Source organism: Pithys albifrons, chromosome 27 (genome assembly GCF_047495875.1).
Source record: "Pithys albifrons albifrons isolate INPA30051 chromosome 27, PitAlb_v1, whole genome shotgun sequence".
Lineage (NCBI taxonomy): Eukaryota > Metazoa > Chordata > Aves > Passeriformes > Thamnophilidae > Pithys > Pithys albifrons.
Window position 1 is genome coordinate 293,129 of NC_092484.1, and position 27,102 is coordinate 320,230.

The 27,102-nt window shown below is 53.7% G+C and overlaps 2 protein-coding genes across 19 annotated transcripts in view; one reads left to right on the plus strand and one right to left on the minus strand.

Moving 5' to 3' along the window:
- Nucleotides 1-13,075, plus strand: part of KDM4B (lysine demethylase 4B) — a 76,331-nt gene extending 63,256 nt beyond the window's left edge. For all 4 annotated transcript variants that reach the window (XM_071577892.1, XM_071577893.1, XM_071577894.1 and 1 more), the window contains 5 exons: nucleotides 4,017-4,202; nucleotides 5,454-5,618; nucleotides 6,331-6,450; nucleotides 7,222-7,314; nucleotides 9,597-13,075. In XM_071577892.1, the coding sequence (XP_071433993.1) occupies nucleotides 4,017-4,202; nucleotides 5,454-5,618; nucleotides 6,331-6,450; nucleotides 7,222-7,314; nucleotides 9,597-9,782 (750 nt within the window). In that variant the 3' untranslated portion in view covers nucleotides 9,783-13,075. The remainder of the gene's footprint in view (nucleotides 1-4,016; nucleotides 4,203-5,453; nucleotides 5,619-6,330; nucleotides 6,451-7,221; nucleotides 7,315-9,596) is intronic.
- Nucleotides 13,076-24,680: 11,605 nt separating this feature from the next.
- The window catches only part of PTPRS (protein tyrosine phosphatase receptor type S), a 164,050-nt gene continuing 161,628 nt past the window's right edge, over nucleotides 24,681-27,102 (minus strand). For all 15 annotated transcript variants that reach the window (XM_071578000.1, XM_071577996.1, XM_071577994.1 and 12 more), the window contains one exon: nucleotides 24,681-26,901. In XM_071578000.1, the coding sequence (XP_071434101.1) occupies nucleotides 26,833-26,901 (69 nt within the window). In that variant the 3' untranslated portion in view covers nucleotides 24,681-26,832. The remainder of the gene's footprint in view (nucleotides 26,902-27,102) is intronic.

Sequence of the window (27,102 nt, forward strand, 5' to 3'; positions counted from 1 at the left end):
AGATTCTTTATAGGAATTTGCAGGTAATTCATGGAGCACATGAGGAGTCAGTGGAGGGGCTGGGGGTGTCTGTGCTTTGGAGCAGCTGCATTTGGGAAGATAAAATGAGGGTGACTAAAAGGTGCTGGTGTTGGATCTGCTGCCTTTGGAATGATGGAGTTGGTGCAGTTCTGGGGGAAATTGGAGAGGTGACCTTTGTGGCTGAAAAAGATGGAAAAGGAATGATGTGAAGGTTGAGGACAGTTGAACTGAATAGATGAAGGTAATGGAGGAAAGAGGGGATGATGGGCATTATCCATGATTATTATTTGATTTTTTCATGTGTTTGTACAGTTCTGGGTTACTGTGAGAGGGCTGAGGCATCAAGGCATTATTGCAGTGCTCTGGTTAAAGGTGTGTCCTGTTCTTGAAGCTTGGCCCAGCTCTCCCTGTTCCAGCAGAGGCTTTGCAGCCCATTTGTGGGGCTGGCAGCATTTTCAGGCAGGCACTTGCTGTGCCTCCTGATTGATGGCACATTACAGGCCCCTGCCTGTAAATTATTTATGACGTGGAAATTTGGAATAATTAGCTGTCATTCCTCAGTGGAGCAAATGAATTGCAGAGTTCATCATGCAGGAGACAGCCCATTTCTTACCCTCAGCTGTGACCTGACTCTCTGGTGTGCATTTATTCCAAAGATTTCTCTCCTGTGTTTTAGACCTTCTCTTTTCCCTCCCAAGAAAACAGCTTTAAATCTCCCTCTGTTGCTCTGGCACAGCCCTTGGCACTGGTGGTTCTGCCCATCCCATCTCCCACACAGCCAGGGCTTCTGCATTTTCTTAGAATCACAGAACACCTGAGATTGGCAGGCACCTCAGAGCCCACCCAGTGCCATCCCTGCCATGGGCAGGGGCACCTCCCACTGTCCCAGGTTGCTCCAGCCTGGCCTTGGGCACTCCCAGGGCTGGGGCAGCCACAGCTGCTCTGCCCAACCTGTGCCAGGGCCTGCCCACCCTCCCAGCCCAGAATTTTGACATTTCCATACCTCTGCACACTTCAAGCTCACTGTAACTCACACTGGTCTTTATTTTTAGATGTCTCTGCCCCAGCTCAGCCCTTGTGCCCGTCCCAGGGAGCTCCTGTTGGCACGGGTGGCATTAGGTGTGTGCTAATCCTTCTGCCTGGAAAACTCCTGTTTGCATCAGCAGGGGCAGATCCTCCCTCCAGGAGGGTTGGGGCTCCCTTGGGCACCTGAGCTCAGCAGTTGTGCTGCAGGGACAGCTGGTACTGCCAGGTTAATAACGGCCCTGCCCTGCCATGTCCGGCCATGCCCTCCCTGCTGCTTCTCTGCCTCTGGGACTCTGCAGAGAGATAAGGGCTCAGCTCATTAGAGCCTAAACCCACGTTCTGGCAGCACTGAGGCTCTGCCTTTGAATTTCCTGCTTTTTGTTCCTTTGTGTAAAAAGGCCAAATTAATCTTTGGTGTAAACAAAGTGGCGTCAGTTCATTCACAGGAGGGAACGTGACAGAATTCAGAGCCAGGCAGGGCAGGGCTGTGGCACAGAACAGGGAACAGAACTGCTCCTGCCCTGGGCATCTTTGCTTTCAAGGAACAGAGAGAATCCTGGAGAAGGAATCATAGAATCATGGAACAGTTTGGGGGGGAAGGGACCTTAAAGCTCCTCCAGTGCCACCCCCTGCCATGGGTGGCCATGGGTGGCCCTGGCACAGGTGCCCAGAGAGGCTGTGGCTGCCCCAGCCCTGGGAGTGTCCCAGGCCAGGCTGGGGCACCCTGGGACAGTGGGAGGTGTCCCTGCCCATGGCAAGGGTGGCACTGGATGATCCTTGAGGTCCCTCCAACCCAAACCATTCTGGAATTTGATGATCTGCTTCCTACAGACTCCCTGGACTGGAAATACTAAAAACTAAGAATGTGTTCCCAGTAGTTCCCAGGAAATATTATGCAAACATCCAACTTACACTTCCTTAGATTGGGATTCCCAAGATCTGTTTTTCTGTGTTTTTGAGGGGCTGGAAACAAGACTTGGTGCTGTTACAGGGAGTGAGGAAATGCATCTTGTTCCCATCTCATTCTTGCTGCCAACTCTCAGTGCCATCAGGCTTAGGAGTTTTAGCTTTGAAAAATTTTAATTTCTTTTCTAAGTAGTCACACATCTTACATTGATTTACCTGATAACTGGATCTGCTTTGCAGAAAAGGAGTGTAAAAATTACTGAAAGATTTCATACCTTTTTCTGCCTGTAATTCTTGTGTTTGGCACAATATTTTTATTTCTTTTGTTTGCAAAACTGCCTGAATTATCTACAATGGCTCATCTGCCATGGATGCCAATAAAATATTTATGCTTGATAGGCTTATGCATCTAAAATAAACACACAATATTTTTGTTCCATTCTATAAAATTATATTCTATTAGATCCAATCAATAGAATGTTCCATTAAGTGTAATAGGGCAAATTGCTCCCAGTTATTGTGTTCTGTTCTTTCAAAAACAGAACCATTTTTTTCCAGTGGAGCAGCTGGGAGGATCCAGCTGCTTTGGGAGTCAGTGCAGGGCCCTTCCTGTGTCTGGGCAGGGGGGGTGCAGCATTTCTCTGCTGACTCTGAGGGTCTTTGCCTGCTTTGCTCTGCTGCTCTCTCAGCCCTGCAGAGGGCACAGTGTCAGGCTGGGCACAGGTCAGTGCCCAGGGTGGCTTTGGGGGCTCAATCAGTGCCAGGGAGGGTTCTGTCTGAGGGAGTGATGAGTGGCAATGATGGACCTTCCCCCGAGGTTTGGGCTTACAGGTGATCCTGGGCAGGTGTCTGTGCAATGGTGTCAGTGTGGGGCCAGCCTCCTGTCACCAAACATCCCTGCTGGCTGTGCCACGTGCCCTGCTGGCTCTGGTGCCACCTGCCCTGCTGGCTCTGGTGCCATGAGCCCCATTGGCTCTGGTGCCACCTGCCCCATTGGCTTTGATGCCACATGCCCTCTGGCTCTGGTGCCATGTACTCCATTGGCTGTGGTGCCATGTGCCCCTCTGTCCCTGGTGCCCATTGGTGTAACCCCACCCTCTGTCCCCGTTGCCACCCTCTCCTGGGTGCGACCCTGTGCCCTGTCCCTGGTGCCCCCCTGTCCCCGGTGCTCCCCTGTCCCCCCTGTCCCCGCTGCCACCCTGTGCCCGGTGCCACACTGTGCCCCTGTCCCTGGTGCCCTCTTGTCCCCGGTGCTCCCCTGTCCCCCCTGTACCGCCTGTGCCCAGTTCCACCCTGTCCCCCTGTTTCTGGTGCCCCCCTGTGCCCTGTCCCCCCTGTCCCTGCTGCCCCCCTGTGCCCGGTGCCACCCTGTGCCCTGTCCTGCTGCCCCCCGTGCCCGGTGCCCCCCGTGCCCTGCCCTGCTGCCCCCTGTGCCCGGTGCCACCCCGTGCCCTGCCCTGCTGCCCCTCGTGCCCGGTGCCACCCTGTGCCCTGTCCCTGCTGCCCCCCGTGCCCGGTGCCACCCTGTGCCCTGTCCTGCTGCCCCCCGTGCCCGGTGCCCCCCGTGCCCTGCCCTGCTGCCCCCTGTGCCCGGTGCCCCCCTGTGCCCTGTCCCTGCTGCCCCCCGTGCCCGGTGCCCCCCTGTGCCCTGTCCCTGCTGCCCCCCGTGCCCGGTGCCCCCCGTGCCCTGCCCTGCTGCCCCCTGTGCCCGGTGCCCCCCTGTGCCCTGTCCCTGCTGCCCCCCGTGCCCGGTGCCCCCCTGTGCCCTGTCCCTGCTGCCCCCCGTGCCCGGTGCCCCCCGTGCCCTGCCCTGCTGCCCCCTGTGCCCGGTGCCCCCCTGTGCCCTGTCCCTGCTGCCCCCTGTGCCCGGTGCCACCCTGTGCCCTGTCCCCCTGCCCTGCTGCCCCCCGTGCCCGGTGCCACCCTGTGCCCTGTCCCTGCTGCCCCCCTGTGCCCGGTGCCACCCTGTGCCCTGTCCCTGCTGCCCCCCGTGCCTGGTGCCCCCCTGTGCCCTGCCCTGCTGCCCCCCGTGCCCGGTGCCACCCTGTGCCCTGTCCCCACAGCGCTGTGTGTACTGTCGCCGGCGGCTGCGCCGCGTGGCCGGGGCGTGTGTTCAGTGCTCGTCCCAGCACTGCTCCACCTCCTTCCACGTCACCTGTGCCCACGCCGCGGGGGTGCCCGTCCGGCCCGACGACTGGCCCTACGTCGTGTCCATCACCTGCTTCAAGCACAGGGCAGCCACCCACAAGGTAGGGCTGGGGGTGCTGGGGGGTACTGGGAGGGTGCTGGGGGTACTGGGAGGGTGCTGGAGGTGCTGGGGGGGTGTGATGGAGTGCTGGGGGGTTCTGGGGCTGCTGGAGGTGCTGGGGGATTGCTGGGGGTGCTGGGGAGTCCTGGGGGTACTGGGGGGTCCTGGGGGTGCTGGAGGTGCTGGGGGATTGCTGGGGGTGCTGGGGGGTCCTGGGGGTGCTGGAGGTGCTGGAGAGTACTGGGAGTGCTGGGGGATTGCTGGGGGTGCTGGGGAGTACTGGGACTGCTGGGGGGTGCTGGGGGACACTGGAAGCGCTTTATGGACTTTTGGTTTATTTTCTGTTTTTTCAGTTTGTTTCAGTTTTGGGGGTTTCTTTAGAATAGTTTGTGCCTGTATTGGCTCAAGACTTACTGCACTTTTCTGGATAATGCACAAAGATTTTCCAGAAAGCCTTTACTGGGAATGGCTTTAATCTAAAAAATAGTATGTTTAGATGGGATATTGGGAAGGAATTCTTGGCTGGGAGGGTGGGCAGGCCCTGGCACAGGTTGGGCAGAGAAGCTGTGGCTGCCCCATCCCTGGGAGTGTCCAAGGCCAGGTTGGAGAAGAGAAGCTCCAGAGAGACCTCAGAGCCCCTTGCAGAGCCTAAAGGAGCTCCAGGAGAGCTGGAAAGGGACTGGGGACAAGGGATGGAGGGACAGGACACAGGGAATGGCTTCCCAGTGCCAGAGGGCAGGGATAGGTGGGATATTGGGAAGGAATTCTTGGCTGGGAGGGTGGGTTGCCCAGAGAAGCTGTGGCTGCCCCATCCCTGGGAGTGTCCAAGGCCAGGTTGGAGAAGAGAAGCTCCAGAGAGACCTCAGAGCCCCTTGCAGAGCCTAAAGGAGCTCCAGGAGAGCTGGAAAGGGACTGGGGACAAGGGATGGAGGGACAGGACACAGGGAATGGCTTCCCAGTGCCAGAGGGCAGGGATAGGTGGGATATTGGGAAGGAATTCCTGGCTGGGAGGGTGGGTTGCCCAGAGAAGCTGTGGCTGCCCCATCCCTGGGAGTGTCCAAGGCCAGGCTGGAGCACCCTGGGACAGTGGGAGATGTCCCTGCCCATGGCAGGGGTGGCACTGGGTGGGCTCTGAGGTCCTTCCCACCCAAAGCATTCTGAGGTTCTGTGATGGTTCTGAAGCAGCTCCTGCAGCAGCTCCTGCAGCTGTCCCTGCAGCTGTCCCTGCAGCTGTCCCCTGTCCCCTCTGCAGGCTCCCTGCCGCAGGGAGGTGGCCCTGGGCCAGACTGTCATCACCAAGAACCGCAACGGGCTCTACTATCGCTGCAGAGTCATCGGCACCACCACCCAGACCTTCTACGAGGTCAACTTCGACGACGGCTCCTACAGCGACAACGTCTACCCCGAGAGCATCACTGTAAGCAGCTCTGTGTGCTGGGGATGAGTGGCAAGTGTGATTTGTGCCTTCCTCTGCTGTGCTTTGGGCTGGAACAGCAAAGTAAACTTAAAAAGAAAAAAGGGAAATTAAAAAGTGAAGTTGCTGCTTGCTTAGAAAATCTCATCCTGCTCTTCATTACAGTTCTTGTTTCTGACATGATCTCATTTATTTTTTGGTTCCTTGACGAAGATGTGATTTTGCTGAATGCAGATGACTTCATGGAAAGCAGTGTTTGTTTTAAGTTTCCTCCTCTTTATTTTGTGGTTGAATAATCTTAGTTTTCAACTGACAAGTGTGATTCATGAGGGAAGCAGATTGTGAGCACTTCTGCTTCAAAACTGGGAATTCACTTGATGGGGGAATGTCTCGACGAGGCTGATTTGTCAACTCATGCATTCCCTTCCTGATTGTGCCACCAATTCATTGAGCTGCCCTGCTTGTTTCTGAGATACAGGAGATGTGATGATGTGGAGTTTATAGTGGGAAATGTCCTGTAATGCTCTCAGCAGCAGGAGGTGCCAGTGCTGATCCCTGGTCTCTCACACTGCTCTGGTTTGAGATGCCCCCAATTAATCCCGAGGGTAAAAACTTAATCTCCTACCTAATTACAGTGTTATGGAGCAGTGATTCTCAGCCATCCCTGCTCTGGGCTGTGCTGGTTTGTCTCTCTGACCTGTGTGTCTGTCCCCAGAGCAGGGACTGCCTCCAGCTGGGGCCCCCTCTGGAGGGGGAGCTGGTGCAGCTGCAGTGGACAGATGGAATCATCTACAAGGCCAAGTTCATCGCGGCCCAGATCAGTCAGATCTACCAGGTGAGGAGGTGGAGGAGCCTCAGCCCTTCTGAGCTGGAGCAGCCTCAGCCTGACACCCCATTGAACTGGGCTTTATCCAGGAAAGTGGAGTAAAGTCTTGAGCAAAGGAAATAAGAACCTCTTAGAAACTTTTAATAGTTTTAACATTTTGCTGTGCACGTTCCATGAATAAACACTCTGGAACATCTGATGCATAATTCATGATATAATCAGTGCTCAGCAGAAAGGCTTGATGGGAGGAGTTTTTTGTACCTGGCTGACTATTTCTGCTGGTTGAAATACAAATGTACTTTAGTAGCTGGAGTTGTTTCCTTGTGACCTGTGAAAATGCTTTGTTTAAGATGAAAGAAATTCTTATTACCATATTGGCCTGAATACAGGGCTGCTTTTATTATACATGAAAAGCTGCTTTTTTCTTTTTCCCAGGATTTTAATCCAAAATCAGTAGAACTGTGTGGTGGGAGGGGGGAGCAGAGGGGCTGAGCCAGTTGGAGTGCAGGGATTTGGGGATCCATGAAACCACTTGGGCTGGATAAGACAGAGGTGCCTGAAAGCAGCAATTTTGGGGTTCAGCATCCTTAGCAGAGCTTAGGAATGTTTGTTCCAGGGCAATCCTGGAGTCCTGCAGTTCCAAGAACAAGATCATGGGCCGAGCTGATGCTTCCTTGGTATTCCCTGAAGGGACCAGAGATGGTCCAGGCTGGGAATGGACCATCCAAGGGCTGGAAATGTGGAGGCCAAGCTGTGATTTCATCTTGTTCTTCTCTGCAGGTGGAGTTTGAAGATGGTTCTCAGCTCATGGTGAAGCGTGGGGACATTTACACCCTGGAGGAAGAGCTTCCCAAGAGGGTGAAGTCTCGCCTGGTGGGTACCAAAGCAGCAGCCCCAAACCAGCTGTGGCTTGCAGAGCCCCCTCACATCTTCTCCCTGTGTTCTTTAGACATTGGGTGGATGCAGGCTCCAGTTTCTGGGGCTGTAAAACCACTTGTCATTCCCCAAGCACAGAAAGGAGGAGTAATCCTTGCCTGAGAGGCACAGAAATGATTTTCCCTTGCACGTGTTCAGGTCGGATTTTTGTGTTCTCTGGTTAAAAGATTCTGTTCAGATCATTTTACACCGTATGAATTTAGTTGTATGGAGTCATTTTGTCCAAGTGTGAGGTGAATTTGGCTACAGCTCAGTGCCTTCTGGAGAACTGATCATCACTCTGGGACCAAACCCCCTTTTCTCACCAAACAGGAGGTTTAGAACTGAGCTCTTACCTATAAATCTCTTAATCTACAAGATCAGGCTGTCTTTAAGTGCATACAGTGGAATTACTGAGCCCAGAAGAGATGAGGGATTTATTTCAAAGCTTTTTTGGTTCCAGACTTGCTGGGTGTTTTCCAGCCTGGTGCTTTAACCTTTAAAGCCATTTCCTTTAAACAAATGATGAGACTGGAGGATATACAGATTTCTCCTTCATTCCCAATGTCTCTGTGGCAGGGGCTGAGGACAGGGACAGGTCCCCAGTCAGCCTGTGACAGGGGTCCCTCTGTTAAGAGACCAAAGGAGTGTGATTGAACCTTCCTTAGGAGTAACACACCCAGTTACCCCAGTGCCCTCTGCCCCTGGGGGTGTGTGGCACCAGTGCCCCCTGTCCATGAGGGTCTGGGGCACCAGTGCCCCCTGTCCCTGGGCGTGTGTGGCACCAGTGCCCCCTGTCCATGAGGGTCTGGGGCACCAGTGCCCCCTGTCCCTGGGGGTGTGTGGCACCAGTGCCCCCTGTCCCTGGGGGTGTGTGGCACCAGTGCCCCCTGTCCATGAGGGTCTGGGGCACCAGTGCCCCCTGTCCCTGGGGGTGTGTGGCACCAGTGCCCCCTGTCCCTGGGGGTGTGTGGCACCAGTGCCCTCTGCCCCTGGGGGTGTGTGGCACCAGTGCCCCCTGTCCATGAGAGTCTGGGGCACCAGTGCCCCCTGTCCCTGGGGGTGTGTGGCACCAGTGCCCCCTGCCCATGGGGGTGTGTGGCACCAGTGCCCCCTGCCCCTGGGAGTGTGTGGCACCAGTGCCCCCTGCCCCTGGGAGTGTGTGGCACCAGTGCCCCCTGTCCATGAGGGTCTGGGGCACAGCAGGAACCTGAGGTGGGCATTGTCAGGGCATGGCAGGGCTGGGCAGGGACTGAGGACAAGCTGGAGGAAATTTCTGGTCCCTTTTCCATGAGATCTTCAAGGATTTTACCCTGAAAATCCCACATGTAAAATCCTTTCTGTGATACAGCCCTGATGGCTTCTCCATCCTGTTTGAGGTTCATGGATCTCATGGCCTAAACTTCAGAGTTAATGATAATTTGCCTTGGTAGCCCTGAAGGACTTCTGGTGGCAAAGAGCACCACAGCAGGAAGGGTAAGACATGCACAACATTCCAGTTTCTTTGAGCTTGTCTAACAATCAAGGCAACATGTTGGAGCCCTGAAATGCAGGATTTGGGAAGAAGCATTTTCTGTTCAGTGGAGACATCAGGCTCTGTAACAGTTCCAGAGGAAGGAATGGAAGCTGGAAGGGGAATGAAGGGAATAGAAAGCTCCAGGTCTGGTTGAGAGCTGAAGCTTTTCTCCTGTGTTTGTGCTGCCAGAGGTTCTGTGCTCTGTGGAGAGGATCCTGCAGAGCAGGAGCACAAGGGGCAAAGCCACAGGGGAGGGTCTGCCAAGGGATCCCAGGATGGAGGAGGGACCACAGGGGGGTCACCTCATCTCTTTTGAGTGAAGCAAATGAAATGCACCTCACTGGAGTGTGAGAGCAGGAAGAGGAGAAGGAATTGTTTGTGCAGAGATCCCCAAATGCTTCCTGAGGGCCTTTTTTTAAAGGCATTAAGGAAGGTCCAATTTCCTTCGTGTCCCCTCCTGGGAGAAGAGGCAGAGAAGGAATAGGCATAAAGAGAGGATTGGCAAGGAAGTGAAAGACATTCTGAAGCAGAAAAAAGGCAGTTTGAGGGTTTCTCCCTCCAGTTTGGTTCCAGAAGCCCAGAATTGTTAATTCCAGCCAGGAGCTCTGCATGGTCTGGGGTTCTTTTCTCCAGGAATGCTGTGAGTCAGGTTGTTCCCTGCTCCATGAGTCCCTCCCCGTGTCCCTGCTGTGCCTCTAATGCCTTTGTTTCGTGTCCCCTGCAGTCCCTCAGCACTGGGGCCCCTCAGGAAGATGCATTTTCAGGAGATGAAGGCAGAGCAGCCAAGCGGCCCCGGCTGGGGAGCTCCAGGAGCCCGGAGGAGTATGGACAGCCCCCGGAGTACTTGGCCTTCATGGAGAGCCTGCTGCACTCTCAGTACCAGCCTGGGACTCAGAGCAACATGTTTTAACCAGGATTCATTCAAAAGCTTCAATTAACCCTTTTGGAGTTGGTGTTACACATGCCTGGGGAGCCGTGGGGTGGAAGAGCAGCCCTGTGCAATAGTTTGCTGTGAAGTTCTTTCATCCCTCTTGGCTTGGACTGCAGGAATTCCCTGTGTGGCTCCTCCTACCTCGACCTCACCAGGTGTTGCTGACCAAGAGAGGGGGAGCTTGGCAAAACCCTTCAGACAGCACTTCCCACTTGGGAGACTTTGCAAGAGTTCCTACAGCTGGAGCTTTGGGACTGGGTCTTTTTTTCTTTTTTTTTTATGAGGCTTGGAAATGGTTAAAATTTCCCAACGAGGACTTTTTCAAACCTGTCAAACTTTTGTCTTTCAAGGTGCTATTCCACTGACTACTGAAGCAACTTTGGAGTCGTGTTTTCTGTACAGAGATGTCACCTTTGTGAAGTTTTCTATGAATGAGCATTATTAAAAAAACAAAAGTGAGCAAAAACAGGAAAACAGAAGTTTCCACGAAACCTTTTTCTAGATTATGGCTTTAAAACAGGAAATAAATGAAATCCTCCCCCCTCCCCTCCACGTGGATTGTGACTGATGTTACTCTGGGGAGAGGGAGAGCAGGAACAGAAGTCCTGGAGTGTTCTGGGGTCATTTTTTGTAAAGAAACACTATGCTCTTTGTAAGCTGGGGAAGATGGGGAAGGAACTGTGGCACAGCTGGGCTGGTTCTTACCTTGAGCTCTCTCCCAGCCCTGGGCCAGGCCTGGGCTTTGCTGCCAGGGCCCCAGGGCAGCACTTTGGGAAGCAGTGGCCAAGGCTGGGCTGTCCCTGCCATCTTCCTTCCCCATCTTTGCCATCAAGTTGCTTTCTCCATGGAGATCAGCATGGCTTTGGGTTCCAAGATGCCACTCTGTTCTGGCAAGTGCTCTGCTGCTGCTTGTTATTCCCCCTGGGCCATCCCCTCCTGCTCCTGCTCTGCTGGGCACTTCTCCCTTAGAGCCTTTGCCTTTCCTTTGGCTCCTTATTTTTATTTTTTAATTATTATTTTTTGAGTTGTGCTCCTTACAGTGTGAGAATCATTCCATGACAGGAGCTGGGAGGTGTTTGTGTGGTTTTTCTTTTACCCTATTAAAGAAGAGATTCCCCAACCATCTTTGATTGTGGTGACCTCCTTTCCTTAGGTAAGGACTGAGCCTGTGGAGCTGCTGCTGGGGAAGAGCAGTGGGAGCCCTGTGGGGGTTGGACTCAGTTCCCTGAGGACTGGAGGAGCATTGGAGGCAAAGCCACCCCCAGAGCAGTGGGGGCAGCTCCCCCTGGACCCCTGGAACCTCCTCTGGCTGAGGAGCCTCTGCAGAGCTGTGCTGGGAAGAGCCTGAGCCAGACCCACCCAGGTTGGGAAGAGCCTGATCCAGACCTGCAAGAGCCTGATCCAGACCTGCCCACCTTGGGAAGAGCCTGATCCAGACCCACCCACCTTGGGAAGAGCCTGATCCAGACTTGCAAGAGCCTGATCCAGACCTGCCCACCTTGGGAAGAGCCTGATCCAGACCTGCAAGAGCCTGATCCAGACCTGCCCACACTGGGAAGAGCCTGATCCAGACCCACCCAGGTTGGGAAGAGCCTGATCCAGACCTGCCCACCTTGGGAAGAGTCTGATCCAGACCTGCAAGAGCCTGATCCAGACCTGCTCACCTTGGGAAGAGCCTGATCCAGACCTGCCCACCTTAGGAAGAGCCTGATCCAGACCTGCCCACCTTGGGAAGAGCCTGATCCAGACCTGCCCACCTTGGGAAGAGTCTGATCCAGACCTGCAAGAGCCTGATCCAGACCTGCCCACCTTGGGAAGAGCCTGATCCAGACCTGCCCACCTTAGGAAGAGCCTGATCCAGACCTGCCCACCTTGGGAAGAGCCTGATCCAGACCTGCCCACCTTGGGAAGAGCCTGATCCAGACCTGCCCACCTTGGGAAGAGCCTGATCCAGACCCACCCGCCTTGGGAAGAGCCTGATCCAGACCCAGCCACATCACTGGGAATGTCCCACCTTCCCTGGAGGAGCTGAGGCAGCTCAGAGGGAGAGAAAAGGCAGTGCCAGGCCAGAGCTGCAGAGGGCAGTGCCCAAGGTGGGCTCCCCTGCCCCTGGCACGCTGCAATCCTTTTCACTTGATTCTCTGGAATGACTGGATGGAGAGAGACAACATTGTGGGGGTTATTCTCAGTTTTTAAGCCCTTTGGAGGTGGCTGTTGCTCTGGGGAGAGGCTTTCTAAGCAATGCTCTGGCTGCATCTCTAAGGGAATAAGTGGGGAGGATTTGTGGGCTGGCAGATGGCAGATTGGCATCTTGAGAGACTCCTTGGGTATTAAACTGTCCTAGGGAAAGAGTGGAGACAGAATAAAGCAATTTCATTTGGTTTTTACCTTTGGTTTTGCTCTCCCCTGAGAGTTGGAGTTCCCAGCCTTTCCCCCTGCTCTGCTCTGGGTTATCCTGTGTGTGTTTGTGAGGCCTTGCAAAAACAGGGGTGTGTTCTGGAGGGTTTTTATTTTAATTTCTGAGTTTTTGACATTTTCAGTGGATGTCTCCACGAATAAACCCAAACTGAGAGTAATAAAAGTTTCAAAAATTGGCAAGGTTCTTCAGAGCCTCAGTTGTTCCTCCTACTGAGCTGTTTCCTGTGGGTTAAAACAGGATTTAATAGAAAACTTGCCAGGCCACGAGAGAAATACTGAAAAGAATTGAAAGAGAAATTTCCCCAGCAGAGGATTTTCTTTGCAGGTGGGAGGGAAGGGTGGGAAGGGCTGAGTGGCTGGGGGGGAATTTCCTCTGCATGTTGCAGTCCTGGCTGCAGTAGCACCATTGCTGTGTCCATCAGTAGTACCTTTTTAAAATCCTATTTATATTGTAAAAACAACAGTGTGTTTCCTCTCCCCATATTCAGATGCTGAGTTATGTTGAACCATGAACCTGGAACTGTCCAGAATTCCCTTCCTCTGTGCAAGGGTTTTCTCTCTCTGTTGATTTTTAAATCCCTCTTTTTTGGTTTAGGAATGACTTGTGCAGGTTGGGGGTAATGCCCATGTTGATGCCCTCTGGGCATCAGAGTGTTGAAAAGGAAATAGGAAATGCACCCCCTCCCCTTCCTGCAGTGAAATATATTTGTAACTGTCTGATTATGTGCTATAAAAATAATGATTTTTTTTCCTTTTCCCCCTAGATTAAGGCTGTAATGTATTTTTTCTACTTTTTTCTTTGCCTCTCGGTTCAAAACGAATTAAAGGCTGTTGAGCATTTCAGAATGACACTTTCTGGGGGGTTGAAGTCTCTTCATTTCTAAGTTTAAAGTCTTTTTGTCCAGCAGGAGGAGGTGGCTGACAAAGCTGAGCCGAGGGAAGCTGAGGCTGATGAAGAGGAAGGTCTGTCATTGCCTCCCTTCCCAAAATTAAGAGCCAAACTTGCAAAGCATTTTTGGCCAAGGTCCAGAGTTTGCTCCATCTGAGGCCACTGTGAGGCCACTGTGTGGCTCCTCAGTGAGGCCACTGAGGAGAACTGTGGTTGCTGAAGAGCCAGAGGTGGTTCCAAAATTCTTTATCCTTTAAATCACCAGTTTGCTGCTTCCCTTTGGGGTTCTGCTTCAGACCCTTCCAGGAGCCTTTCCAAGCCCTGGAAGATGTTGAACCTCCTAAAGCAGCATCTTCCTGAACCTTCAGTTAAACACCTGGAGATCTCCCATCCTCAGCCCTGACACTTTTTGGCAAATTCCTCTGCAGTTGTTGCAGGTTGAGGCTGATGCTGCAGGTTGTGTGACACAAATCTCAGACTTTGCACTTCATGGTTCTCCTTGGGATGGTCTGAGGGATGAATGGTCCTGGTGGGAAGAAGCTGCTGGTGGGATCTCCACTGGGATTCACAGCCACACCAAGCTGACCTTTGGGCTTAAGTTGTGCTCTGTTGCTGTGCTGAGAACTGAGACAGTTTGAAGGTGCCTCAGGAAGCAGCAGACCCTTGGCAGGACCTCTCTGGGGCTGTGACACCCTTGGCAGGACCTCTCTGGGGCTGTGACACCTTGGACAGGACCTCCCTGGGGCTGTGACACCCTTGGCAGGACCTCTCTGGGGCTGTGACACCCTTGGCAGGACCTCTCTGGGGCTGTGACACCCTGGGCAGGACCTGCCTGGGGCTGTGACACCCTGGACAGGACCTGCCTGGGGCTGTGACACCCTGGGCAGGACCTCTCTGGGACTGTGACACCCTGGGCAGGACCTCTCTGGGACTGTGACCAGGACCTGCCTGGGGCTGTGACACCCTGGGCAGGACCTCCCTGGGGCTGTGACACCCTGGGCAGGACCTGCCTGGGGCTGTGACACCCTGGGCAGGACCTCCCTGGGGCTGTGACACCCTGGGCAGGACCTGCCTGGGGCTGTGACACCCTGGGCAGGACCTGCCTGGGGCTGTGACACCCTGGACAGGACCTGCCTGGGGCTGTGACACCCTGGGCAGGACCTGCCCGGGGCTGTGGGCACAGGCAGGGATTGGCACCTCCCAGGTGGGCCAGGCACACCCACACAGCCCCCAAGTCCCTGTGGGTTTGTGTCCCTGCTGAGGTGGCTGCACTGAAATGTGGGTTCTGTGGAGTGGGAGGAGGTTCTGCTGTGCCCAGGGAATGCTCAGGGGGTGCTGCTGGAGAGCTGAGCTTTGCTTCCTCTGTGCTTGGGCCAGGTCAGCACAACTTCTGTTTCCTGAGGTTATTCCCTGTGGATTTTCCTCTGCTCCTCTCCCTTTGCTGTTTGGTTCAGTTCTTCCTCAGTAGTTTTCCTTCAGCTTGAACAAACTGCAGCAGTTTGATGGAACTCCTCACTAAACAGGTGCATTTCCCCCCTGGAATTTTCCCTGCCTTGGTCAGAGCTGGTGCCTCAGGGAAGTTCTTTTTCAGGTGATCAGGAGCCTTTTAACCTCAGCCTGGCCTTGGAGGGGCTGCTTTAGTGTAAAGGCAGTTGGAGCTGAGCTGGTGGAGTTTCTCAGGACACATCTCTGAGGTCTGGGCAGCATCCAGGGAGGAGGAGGAGGAGGAGGAGGAGGTGGATCAGCACCTTGGTGGGGTCTGTTCTCTCTGAATTCCTCACACACAGCACGAGGTGAAGCCTTTCCTGCCGCAGGTGCCTTTGGCCAGTCCTTGTTACTTTTCTTCTTGGAGCTTCTTTTCCCTGTTCCCCCCCAGCTAAAGGTGGGCAGAGGAGTTTTGCCCCTGTGGGCTCCTCATTTCCAGCCCCACATTCAGCTCATCTCTCACTCCTTGCCCCATGAGCAACTGTGCTGGCACACACACACAAAAAGGGCAATTTTGGCACAAACCCAAGACTCAAATGAGCTGGAGCTGTTGACACAGAATGATTTGGCAGCTTTGATGGCAGAAGAAGAGAAGTCCTTGGGTTACTTGCTCACCAATAGAAAGTCATTTGGAGTTATTTATTCTGTTTGAGAGCAGCAAAACAATTACATTTTAGTTTCCAGGAGGGGAAATGTAAAGGTCACTGTGCAAATACTGTTTGGAATGACACAGCAACCACAGCTTAACCACTTTTCCTGTGGAATAAATAGGACTTTGGCTCTGGTTCAGCACAGTTGACTTTGGCTTACCCTGCACCCAGCCCTGCCATGGCAGTGCCAGCTGCTGATACCCCCCAGCAAAGCAGCTCTGGCCAAGCTGTGTCCGAGGCAGGAGTGAAACCCTCCCCTGTGCCCCAGATCAGGGTTTAAAAATAAATCAGTGGCCAGATCTCCTGCTCATCTGCTCCACTGAACGAGCCATCTCTGGAAAACACAGCAAAGTGTCTGTGATGAGCAGAGAATGGGCCCTTGGCCACGGCCCAGCCGAGGTGCTGCTGCCCTGGGGAGGAGCAGAGATTCATCTGCCTGCCTGAGAGAGCAGGTCTGGGGTCCGTGTGGGCACAGAAGGGTCTCTGCACATTGTTCTCCCTGGAGAAGCCCCGAGGTGGGACAAGGGCTGGGCTGCAAAATGGTTTCCTTGTGGCTCAGACTGGGGGTGAGGTCTCCTTGTCCTCCTCAATAGTCTGGAGCCACCTGGAGCTGCAGCCACGGTGGGTGTGATTAATTTGGGCTTCACTGGAATTTGGGATTAACTCTGCAATCCACAAACTCTGGGCCTGGGTCGGGGATTAGGGTGAGATTTTTGTCAGCCTGTGGTGAAAAACCTGAGCACAGCTGGGTGAGATTCCACTGCCCAGGGCTGGGTCTGGTCCCCAGGAAAAATTAATCATCACATTTTGCACTAATTCAGCTGCTACACCATTGGCTGCTTGTTAAACTCTGTGATTTTTCTCACTTCTGTGATAATCCCCAATCAAGGACCTGGCCCATTGTGTCCTAATTAATTTTCTTGCAGTTTTTCTTGGTAGTAGGAGGTGGTTTTTTTCTAGCTGGGACTGAGATGTTTGTGCTCAGGCCTGAGTGTGAAGCCCCTGCAGGTGCCCCAGTGCTGGGGGGGCTGCAGGAGCAGCAGCACTGAGAGATGCCAGGCCCTGGCACAGGGTGGGCAGAGGGGCTGTGGCTGCCCTGGCAGTGCCCCAGGCCAGGCTGGAGCACCCTGGGACAGTGGGAGGTGTCCCTGCCCATGGCAGGCCTGGCACTGGGTGGGCTTTGGGATCCTCCCAACCCAACCCATCCATCATGTCCATGATCCAGCAGCAGATGCTGAAGCTCCTTTATTTTCCCAGCAGTGCTGACAAAGTGGGAAGGGACCCCCAAGGTTGAGCCTCTGACCCTGCTGGGATTTCCCTTCCAGGGGTTTCCCTCCACTCAGGATGTAATTTAATGTTTTTAAAAGATTTACTCTGCAAGCACCAAGACCAACCAGCACTGCCACAACCTCTGCAATATTTCACTCTCTGCAGGTGACAAAGAGGGAACCAAACCCTGCCCTGTTCCCTCTGAGTTTCTGGCTCAGGTGCTCCTGCTGCTTTTAACCTCTCCCTCCTCCCTCTGCCCTCTCCCAAAGTCCTCTGGACTGTCCCCTACTTGACTTTGTGGCTCCAGGGCCTCATTTCTGTTCTTTAGTCCCTGTACACCCCCCTCAGCTCAGGCTGTTATTGCCAAGTGGCCCTGAAGTGTCTCATGATCTCAGGCAGCAGATGAATTTTAGGGATGAACTTTGTGAAATTCAATTTCTCCCTTGGTTTTCCTCTCCCAACTCCTGCCTGGAGCACAAAAAACCCTCAGCTGAGGAGTTTTTATAGTTGCACTGAGACATCTACAGCAGTTTCTCCTCAAATACTGAGGTTTGTTTGGTGGTGTGAGGGAGGAGGGGTTTGTTCTGGGAGCTGCTGCCAACACAGACGTGCCCAACGCCCCCAACACCCACCTGGGCAGTGCCAGGAGGGTGAAACCAGGAAGGAGTTGGACTCTTGGGAGGCTCTGGAGCCCCCCAGCCCCTCTGCCCCCCGAGCTGCCCTGCCCTGCTGTGCTTCCCCCCCCACTGGGCATCCTCTGCCATCTCCTTCCCCCTCAGTGCTGCAGTTCCTGATCCTGCCACCCTTTTCCTTCTTATTTTTAAGAATACAGGTGGTTATTTAACAAACCACTGAACTCTCTGCTCACTGTGGAGTGTGGCAGAGCTGCTGCCCCCCCTGCTGCCCCCCTGGTGCCCCTCAGGAGGGAGGGGGTGAGGGCACAGCCCAGGGGGGCAGAGCCCAGGGCTGTGTTGGGGCTCCCCAGGGACCCCCAGCCAGGCCTGGCACTTTCTGCTCCCCCTGAACAAGGAACACACAAACCCCTCCAAGATCTGATAATAGAATCTGGTTGGAACAGCTGTCTGCTGACAAGTATAATAAACTGTATTAATGGTGTCATTATTATGCCCTAATTAAAAGCTAATAACTAAGAGTTAATTGCCTTTAAAAGATGAAGCAGCACCATGGCAGGGATTTATCTCTGTTTTTCTTTGCTTGCCTGGCTGTGCTGATATTTTCAGGCTAATTAATTGAATAAAATCTTACTGAAAACTAATAATCTCTCTGTGTCAATTCAACCAATTGAATGAAAAGGTGTTTGCTGTGCCCTGGCCTGGGGAGACACCTCTGTGTGTTCTCTGCAGGTTGGCACCTCAGTGCCAGTGGGCAGAGGGCAGAGACCTGGGGGGTGGGAGAGGTTTGGGGGGGAAAAGTTTCTCCTGATGTTTAGAGGAGGGAAATGGAAGTTGAGAGTGCCAAGGGCAGGGTGGGATGGGAGAATGAGGGGGAATTCTGGGCTGGGAGGGTGGGCAGGCCCTGGCACAGGTGCCCAGAGAAGCTGTGGCTGCCCCAGCCCTGGGAGTGCCCCAGGCCAGGTTGGAACCCCCTGGGACAGTGGGAGGTGCCCCTGCCCATGGCAGGGCTGGCACTGGGTGGGCTTTGAGGTCCTCCCAACCCAACCCATTCCCTGAGGATCCCGTGGGCTGAGGAGCTGAGGAATCCTCTCCCTCCTGCTCTGCTGGAGGGGCCACAGAGCCCCTGCAGCCCCTGGAAATGGATTTGCTCCACACCTGTCCCAGTTCAGCAGGTGGGACCAGTTAACACTGAGTGGGGGTGATCAAAGCTGTGTGTTCCACCCCCTCTGTTCATTCCCAAGGACAATGGGCCATTGGCAGCAGCTGCCCAGGGAGTCATTGGCACCTTCACACCCACCCTGGGGGGGCGTGGCTGCCAATGGGCCATCAACAGTTCAGGGGTACCCCCTGACTCCAGAGTTCATCACCCTTTGTGTGAGTGCCCACCCTGGGGGAGGGACTGGGTGCTCCCTGAGGGTACAGAAGTGGTGGGTAAGACCTTGAGAACCAGTGGTGGGATCCAGAGGAGCAGCAGGACCTCAACAGGAGGAGCCCACCCCTCTTAACCAGACTGTGACCATCACCTGCACCAACAGGTTCTTCACTTCCTTTTGCTTTGGACTTGGGGGCACCACGTGGGTCTCAGCACAAGGGCCAACAACCCCCTTTGGGTTTGTGCCCCAGGACATTGGGTTGTACTGCTGGGTTTGTGAGTTGAAAGCAATTCCTCTTTGTGTCAGTGTATTTATTGTAATATTATCATTAAATTGTAGCTCTGACTTACAATCTCTCTTGTGCTGGGTCCATTTCTCCTGCTGGTTTCCCTCTAAACCAGCACAACATGGCCCAGCCCCAGAAGCTGCAGCTTCCCTGAGGTTTCCTCTCCTGCTCTTGGTTCAGATTTCTGTGCTCAGTGCAGGGTAAAATATTGTAATCTGATTTTTTTTGTTTTGGCCTGGGAGCATTTGCAGACCCAGGTGCTGATTTCCCTTTCTCTGCTGCCCCCTCTGGGGTGTTTGGGGTCCCAGAACCCTGGGGGGACCCTCCCATTCCTGCCCCAACCAGGAGCACCTCAGCACCCCCCCAGAAGCTGCTGACACTGGGATGGGGATTGAAGGGAACCAAATGTTCTCTTTGGAAGTTCACTTTATCAGTGCTAATCTTCTCTGTGGAGGAAATTTTATTAAAGTTCCCCAAAGAGCAAATTGTAAATTCATTAGTGCCCATTTTGGACTGCACCTTCCCTCATTTTGGGGAAAAAGGAGATTAGGAGTCATCTGGGCTGTGTGATAATTAAAAAGAAGATGCTCAAACATAATTCTTAATTAAACAGTAATGAGATAAGAACTTGTGTAGTCTGCTTTTGGTCTGTTGGAAAGATGCAGAGGTTCCCATTGTAATTATGTGATTTATGATCTTCCACACAAAGATGTAATTAGTTTTTTCTCCCCCCCTTTTTAAAATTTAAACATTATTTAGATTAAAAAAAAAAATTGTGCAGCAATTTGAATCTGCTTTTCCTGGGGGAACAGGAATTTGCTTTGATTTATCTTTAGGTTTCAGGCCTACAGATATTTGTAGCTCAGAGGGGATACCCTAAAATACAACCACCCCCTGCAAGTCCAGGAGCTCTGAGAGAGAGAGGTGGGAGTGGGGTGGGAGGGGATGGTGGGGGAGAGGGACAGGAGACATTTGGGGCTGCCGAGTTGTGAAAGTGTTTCTTCTGCTTAAAGAGGTCCAGTTTGTCTTCCCAGGTGACACCTGTGGAGAGATTCCCCCCTGGCACTGGCTCAGCCCCTGGATGGTTCAGTTCTGCCTTTCCTGCCTGTGCAGAGTCCCTGGAGCTGCTGTGGGACTGCTCAGAGGGGCCCTGTGCCAACCCCTCCCTCCTGGAGTCACAGGGAGGGCAGGGACAGGGAACCCACCCCAGGGTTTGGTACCAAGACCAGACCCATTTGAGGTGAGTTAAAGGAACTGCCCAGCAAAGGGCTCCTCCCACTCCCCCTTTCCCCATCCCTGACTTTCCAAGTGGGGCATCTGATACTGCAATGGGCACTCCTGGGAAAGCAGGAGCTGGGGGGGCCCAACCTGACCCTCCCAGTGCCCTCCCTATACCCAGGTGGGCACCAGGACCACCCCCTGCTCATCCTGAGCCTCATGGGCAGAGCCCTCACAGAATCCAGGGGGGTTTGGACTGGGGGGGATGTTAAAGGTCACCTCCTTCCACCCCCTGAGCCTTAAGGAGGGTGTTGGTTGCCCTAAGAAAATACAGAAATCCATCTGCTGAGTGAGTGTGGGTTTTCCTTTGCTCCCAGCAGTGCCAGTTTGCCACCCCCATCCTGCCAGGGGCTGCCAGCTGTTCCTCTGGGAAGGGCTGGGCTCTCCCAGCAGGACCTGGTGGAGGCAGAACCTGAATTAGCAACGTGGGCAATTTCCTGAACAACACCTGACATGCAGCTCAGGCAGAACTTTATGTATTTAAAGAAAAGAGGGAGTTTTTCTAATCATTTGGACACAATTTTTTCCAGAGGGGTTTCTCATCCTCAGTAAGCCTGGGCTAAACCCCTTGTGTAACCTGTTAATCTGGCACTGCCATCTGCATGTGTGAGTGTGGATGGGCACAGATGGTGGAGCCCAAACTCCCCTCACTGGGAATTTCTCCCCTTAATGGCTGGAGGGAACTCTGAGTGTGGCTGAGGCAGGAGGGAAAGGCAACACTGGGCTCTGATCTCTGCAAAGCACAAAGGGATCTGCTGTCCCACCCTGGGGAGGGAGGGATGGAAGGAGGGATGGAGGGAGGGAGGGATGGATGGGTGGAGGGAAGGAGGGATGGGTGGAGGGAAGGAGGGATGGGTGGAGGGAAGGATGGATGGAGGGAAGGATGGATGGAGGGAAGGAGGGATGGATGGAGGGATGGGTGGAGGGAGGGATGGAAGGAGGGATGGATGGAGGGAAGGATGGATGGAGGGAGGGATGGAGGGGTGAAGGGATGGGTGGATAAGTAGACAATGGAAAAACAGGGAGATTAAAGATGGATTGGGGTGAATACATTAAATAGCTGGAGAGTTGTAATTAAACAGTTGCCATTTAGGCTTCAGCCACATTCCCAGGTCCTTCCACCCCTCCATGGGCAGGGACACCTCCCACAGCCCAGGGTGCTCCAGCCTGGCCTGGGACACCCCCAGGCCTGGGGCAGCCACAGCCTCTCTGGGCACCTGTGCCAGTGTGAGTGGGGCTGAGTGGCCAGGGCTCCTCTCTGGGCTGATGGGGCCCTGGGGAGAGCAGGAGCTGCCCTGTGGATCTGGGATGGCTCTGACTGTGCCAAGGGTTGGGTTGGATGAGCTGAGGGTGGTGCCAAGAGCAGGAGCAGATGGTGGTGGCAAAGCTGGAGCCAGGGTGGGCTTTTCCTTCTGCCCCTGGGGAGGTGCCAGGAGCTGTGGCAGCTCTGGGGCTGTGGCACCCACTGTGCCCCAGTGTGGGGTTTGCCCCTGAGGAGGGGAATGTGCAGTGTGGGGACAGTGCAGGGGCTGCTGTGACACTGCTGGATTCCTCCTTGGGAATCCTGGGAAGAGGCTCCCTCTATCCCTTGCCCAATGGATGAACTTGGTAATGAGAGTAAGACACTTTTCTTCCTGCCTCTCAGGGTATTTACTTTTTCCATTTCAGCTCTACATCTGTTCACTTACTGACTTGGAATTTGCAACCACCTTATTTAGGAGAAGGAATTGATTTCTCAGTCTCTCACTGCTGCTCTTGGTATAATTAAAGCATTTGCAACGTGAGGAATTTCTCCTGGCCTGGGAACTGCTTTGCCACTTGGGTAATTCTGTAAACTAAGAAAAGCTTTTCCTTTTCCTCTGGAATGTGAATTCCAGTTCCAGCTCCTTGAAAGTCTTTGTTCTGCTGCAGGGACTGGGGGGCTCTGGGTTTGGGGCTCAGGCCTGGGGGCTTTGCAATCAGCTCCTTTGGGACTGGAATCCAAGCTGCAAATTCCAACTGAGTTACACCAGGCTGGAAATGGGAACTGGGACAAGCCTGTTCCTTCTGAGCCTCTGGGAAGGGCCCGCTCTGCTCTGAGCTCTGTGGGGCAGCCCCAGGGGGGTCTGGATGCCCCTCCTGGCCCTGCTGGGATGGCCCAGGGCAGGGGGAGGGATGGACATGCAGGGGGTGGGCCAGGACAGGCTCTGGGGCTTGATGGCCCTGGCAAGGGGGACCTGGGGCTTGGTGGTCCTGGCAAGGAGGACCTGGGGCTTGGTGGCCCTGGCAAAGGGGGACCTGGGTCTTGGTGGCCCTGGCAAGGGGGACCTGGGTCTTGGTGGCCCTGGCAAGGGGGACCTGGGGCTTGGTGGCCCTGGCAAAGGGGGACCTGGGGCTTGGTGGCCCTGGCAAAGGGGACCTGGGTCTTGGTGGTCCTGGCAAAGGGGGACCTGGGTCTTGGTGGCCCTGGCAAGGGGGACCTGGGTCTTGGTGGCCCTGGCAAGGGGGACCTGGGTCTTGGTGGCCCTGGCAAGGGGGACCTGGGTCTTGGTGGCCCTGGCAAGGGGGACCTGGGGCTTGGTGGCCCTGGCAAGGACGACCTGGGGCTTGGTGGTCCTGGCAAAGGGGGACCTGGGGCTTGGTGGCCCTGGCAAGGATGACCTGGGGCTTGGTGGTTCTGGCAAAGGGAGACCTGGGGCTTGGTGGTCCTTCCAGCAGCTGCATTTCAGCAGAGTCATTCAGGATTGATCTCTGGATGAAGCATAAAGGTTTGTTAAAGGGAGAGGAGAGAGGGAAGGGCTTGAAGAGTAATTTTCCTAAACTGAGAAGAATCTGTGCAGGTTTTGCACAGAGATGGTGCCAGGAATGCTGTGGGATCCCCAGGGTGCTGCACACCCCAGGCTGTGAGGGGGATGCAGGTGCCCAGCTGGGGGTTCCTGGGGATGGGAGCAGCACTGGCCAGGGCTGGGGACAGCTCTGAATCCTGCCAGGGCTTTTCCTGCCTGAGCCCAGAGCTGGAGCAGGCACAGATAAACCCTGGACACTCCATAAGGAGCCAGAGCTGGGGCCTGTTCTGCAGGGATGGCTTTGGCTCCATTCTCAGTGTCCTCATCTTTAGTCACAGAGGGCTCTGAGATTCCCTTGTAAAACTCTGCCCATGCCTTAACCTCTCCCTCTGGCAGGAATTGTGTCCATGTAGATGCTGAACCTTCGTGACAGCCTTTTCTATAAAAATATTACCTGCAGTGATTTCCTCCTTCCACCCCTGCTCACATCTCTAATAAACTCACTGTCAAAGCTGTCACAGCTCATGTGAAAGACAGAGAAAGGAGAGACAGAGAGTGCAAAATCCCTGGGATCAATAAGGAGCAGGAGCCTCCCCCTCCCAGCCTGCTGGAAATGGGCATTAATGGGCCATCACTTAGTGGGTAATTAAAAGTCAGCCAGTGCCAAGTTCCAGGCTGGTTCTGCCTGGCACGGGGGTTTTACATTTGCAAGGGAAAATGCAAAGGAAACCAGGAGGGAAAGGTGGGAATGGGATTTCCAGGCAATGCTGCTTCTGTTCTGGACCTTCTGAGAGGAGCTGTGGGAGCACCATCCCTGCTGCAGGGTCAGGGTGGACTCACCATGGCTGGAAGTCTGAGTAAGTCCTACCCCTACTCAAGATTTCATTCTTGCTTTGCTTCCCTAACCCTTCCTGTGGTGCTGCTTGGGGGTTTTGGGACAAGATTTACTTAGTTCCCAGCTGTTGTTCCAATTCTCTTTGCCATTCCCCTTCCTGTGCTCCCTGTGGAGTTATTTCAGTCCTGTGAGGGGTTTGTACCTCAGGCTGGGGCTGGTCCCACAGCTCAGGGAGGGCTGGAGCCCCAGGAGGGGCTGCAGAGCAGTGAGGGGGGTGGATTAATGGCACAGACACAGGAATGGCAGTGCTGGGAGAGCAGGGGGGGAGAAGGGGCAGGGTCTGAGCTCAGCAGGAAAATCTGTTTTTCCTTTCTTCAATAATAACATAAAGGGAGCACCAAAAATCCCCTCCTGCAGGGCTGGGAGAGGAGTCTGGCCTGTCTCATGGCTGAGCTGTGCAGTCACTTGGGCTGCAAATTATCCTTGGGTCCAGAGTCTGAATTTTCAAAACTCTTTCCTATTCCCAGGACTCCCTGGAGGGACACAAGTCCACGAGACATGGTTATAAACCAGGTTTCTGGGGTTTATTCCTTCCTCCTTTTCTCCTGTGCTGCTCTTTGCTGTTTGGTTGCCTCTCTCCCTGTTCCATCTATCACATGGAGTAACAACGTTGTGCAGGTGATGCAATTCCTGGGGATCTCAGCTCACCTGATGGCTCATTATGGTTTAGTGTGAACTTGCTAATGAATTTTTTGTTCTTTTCTTTGAGCCCAACTGCTCTGGAGGTGTCGGTGCAGCAGGGCCAGGGGCTGAGGGAAGGAGCCCTGGGGCAGGACCATTCCATCCATCACCCCCAAAGCTCCCAGGTGGGACAGTTTCTCTGCAGCCACGTTTGGCTGGTCCAGGGCTCTGTTTTCAGCAGGAGCAGAGCAAGGGGAGCAGCAGGAGGGTGTGGGAGTTCCCATTCCCAACACAAGGGGCACAGCCAGGAGGCTTCAGACAATCTTCCTTTAATACAAAGTCAATATATCTACATACACCGTGGTATGAAAACCACTTACTGTTTCAGTTTGAAATAACAGTGTGAAAGCAACAGCACTTTGCTCTCATACAAAGAAAAAAACCTCCCCCCTCCCCCCAACTTGTCCAGTAAGATTTTGCTGCAACATACTTAGAAATTTGGGCAACTTTCACACAAATGAGTAAAACCTTGAAGAAGCCTTTCAGTCGGTTCTTTTTTTTTCTTTTTTTTTTTTTGAGTTAAAGACAGGAAATGGTTTGTGTGGGGCTTTCTGGGCAGCACTTGATGGCCATGATTACCCCTTCTAGAAAAATAAAAAAAAAGGGAGAAGTCAGAGGCAAGCAGAGCTTGGGGCAGGATGTGTTTTCCAGAAATCCTGTCCTTGGGCAGGGAACTCCTTGGCATGGACACCTGGAAAAGCCACAGACAGAGCTGGCACTACAGCTGGGACTGGAACACCTGGTGGGTGTCAGGGCTCCAAAGTCAGGGCTCTGTCTCCAGTTCTCCTCAGCCACTGGTGCTGTTGAGCCTCCCAGTTCAGCCCTGGCCCAGTGTGGGCACAGCTGAAGGGAAGGGAACTGGCACTGCCACCCCCTCTGCACCTGCTGCTCTCCCACCCTGCAAGGGACATGGGATATGTCTGTGATTGGAAACAAAAGAACACAAAAAAACCCAGAAAATAAAATAAAATTAAAAAAAAATCCAGAAAGGACATTTTGTTCTTACATGAGCAAGTTAAACCTTTTAAATGGTAGAAAAGCAAGATGTAGAAGTAGCAATTTGCACTGCATTTTATATATCACAGCCATTACACATAACATTTCTACAGTGAAAAAATAGACTGTCTTTGAACATAATATGAACAAATAAGCAAATTTTTCTTTTAAATTCATTGACTGATATTCTTTGTCTTTAAAAAAAAAAAAAAAGGAAAAATACACTATTTAAAAAAAAAGGTAATGTCACTTGTTACAGTTACATCGATACTTTAAAGAAAGCCACTCACAGTATTTGCCATTGGATGCACCTTCCTGGATCTTTCCCAGTTCTTTTACAGCTGGGGCACACTGGGAGCTGTGCCAGGGCACGGGGTGGCATTGGGAGCATGGTGGGAGCTGTGCCAGGCTGGGATGTGGTGCTGGGACAGTCCTGAGAGGAGCTGCAGTGGCTCCCAGAGAGGAGGGGAGGCAGCAAGAACCACCTGGATGTTGGGAATGAACCATTCCAGGGCTTTCTGGGGCTCCTGACAGGGAGATGCTCCCAGCAGGGATGGGGGTGTGAATGTGCAAAGAGCCTGGGGAAGGGGCTGCCCCTCTGCTCGGGGTGTCCCACCCTGCTCCAAGGAAAGCCACAACATGTGCTGGGACAGAGTGACCCCAGCCCAGGTCCCACCACTGCACCAGGGGAGGGGCCACCCCACACAGCCAGCTCTGGGGTTTGGATGTTTCCCTCTCTCTTTCTCTATCCTTTTAAATATCCTAAAAATAAATTTTGGAATTAGAAGAAATGAGGAATGTTCCAAGTATTCAAAATGTGAGCTACAAAACCTCTGGCGTGGCAGGGGCATTCTGTGACTGCTGTTTGCAGGGTGCCTGCAAGCCCAGAACCCTCCCAGTGCTGATGCTGAGGTTTTTAAGACTCCAGCTAGAAGAACTCCTGACCCTAAGTTTGCCCAAGTGCTGAGATTTAGTTCCTTTTCTTTCACAGAACACCTTCAATTCTGCAAGTGACTTCCTTTAAAGACTGCCAACTATATTAGTAAATAAACTGAACTCTAATGATGTAACCAAAGTCGGTTTGTTCCTTCCCTTCTCCAGCAGAAACGTTTCCCAAGGTGTGGTTGAGCTCCTGGATCTGTCCCCGTGTCCATCTGTCCTCCACAGCCACCACCACTGAGGTACCAGAGCAGTTCCCTCCAGGAGCCCCTGCCGAGCTCCGGGGGCAGAGCAGCAACTCCTGGAGCTGCCCAAGGGCTGTTCTTCCAACCTCCCCCTGCTCCCCCTGCATTGTCCACGTGAAAAGGTACTTCTTCTGAGTCAGTTTTGTAAGTTCAAGCGCTCCTCCTGGGTCAGAAGGGGCCTTCCAGGACTGAAGTGGTTGGTAGAGTCTGCACAACGATGGCTTTTTATGTTGCATAGTGATCAAAACTTCCCAGATACTCCAGAGCTGCCTGGTAACAGAACTGATATTCATCCTGCCAAGAGCAAAGAGAACCAACTTCAGAGGTGGGAAATGGCTCCTCTGGATCCCTGTCCTGCTTTCCAGCCAGCACAAAGGTGAGCAGGAACCTCCCTGACTGCCCTGGGAGAGGAAAGCCCAGCCCTTCCCTTCCTGTCTGTGTCTCTCAGGTATTGAACATGTCCCCCCTCTCCTGTTGCCTCCACAGCCAGTGTGG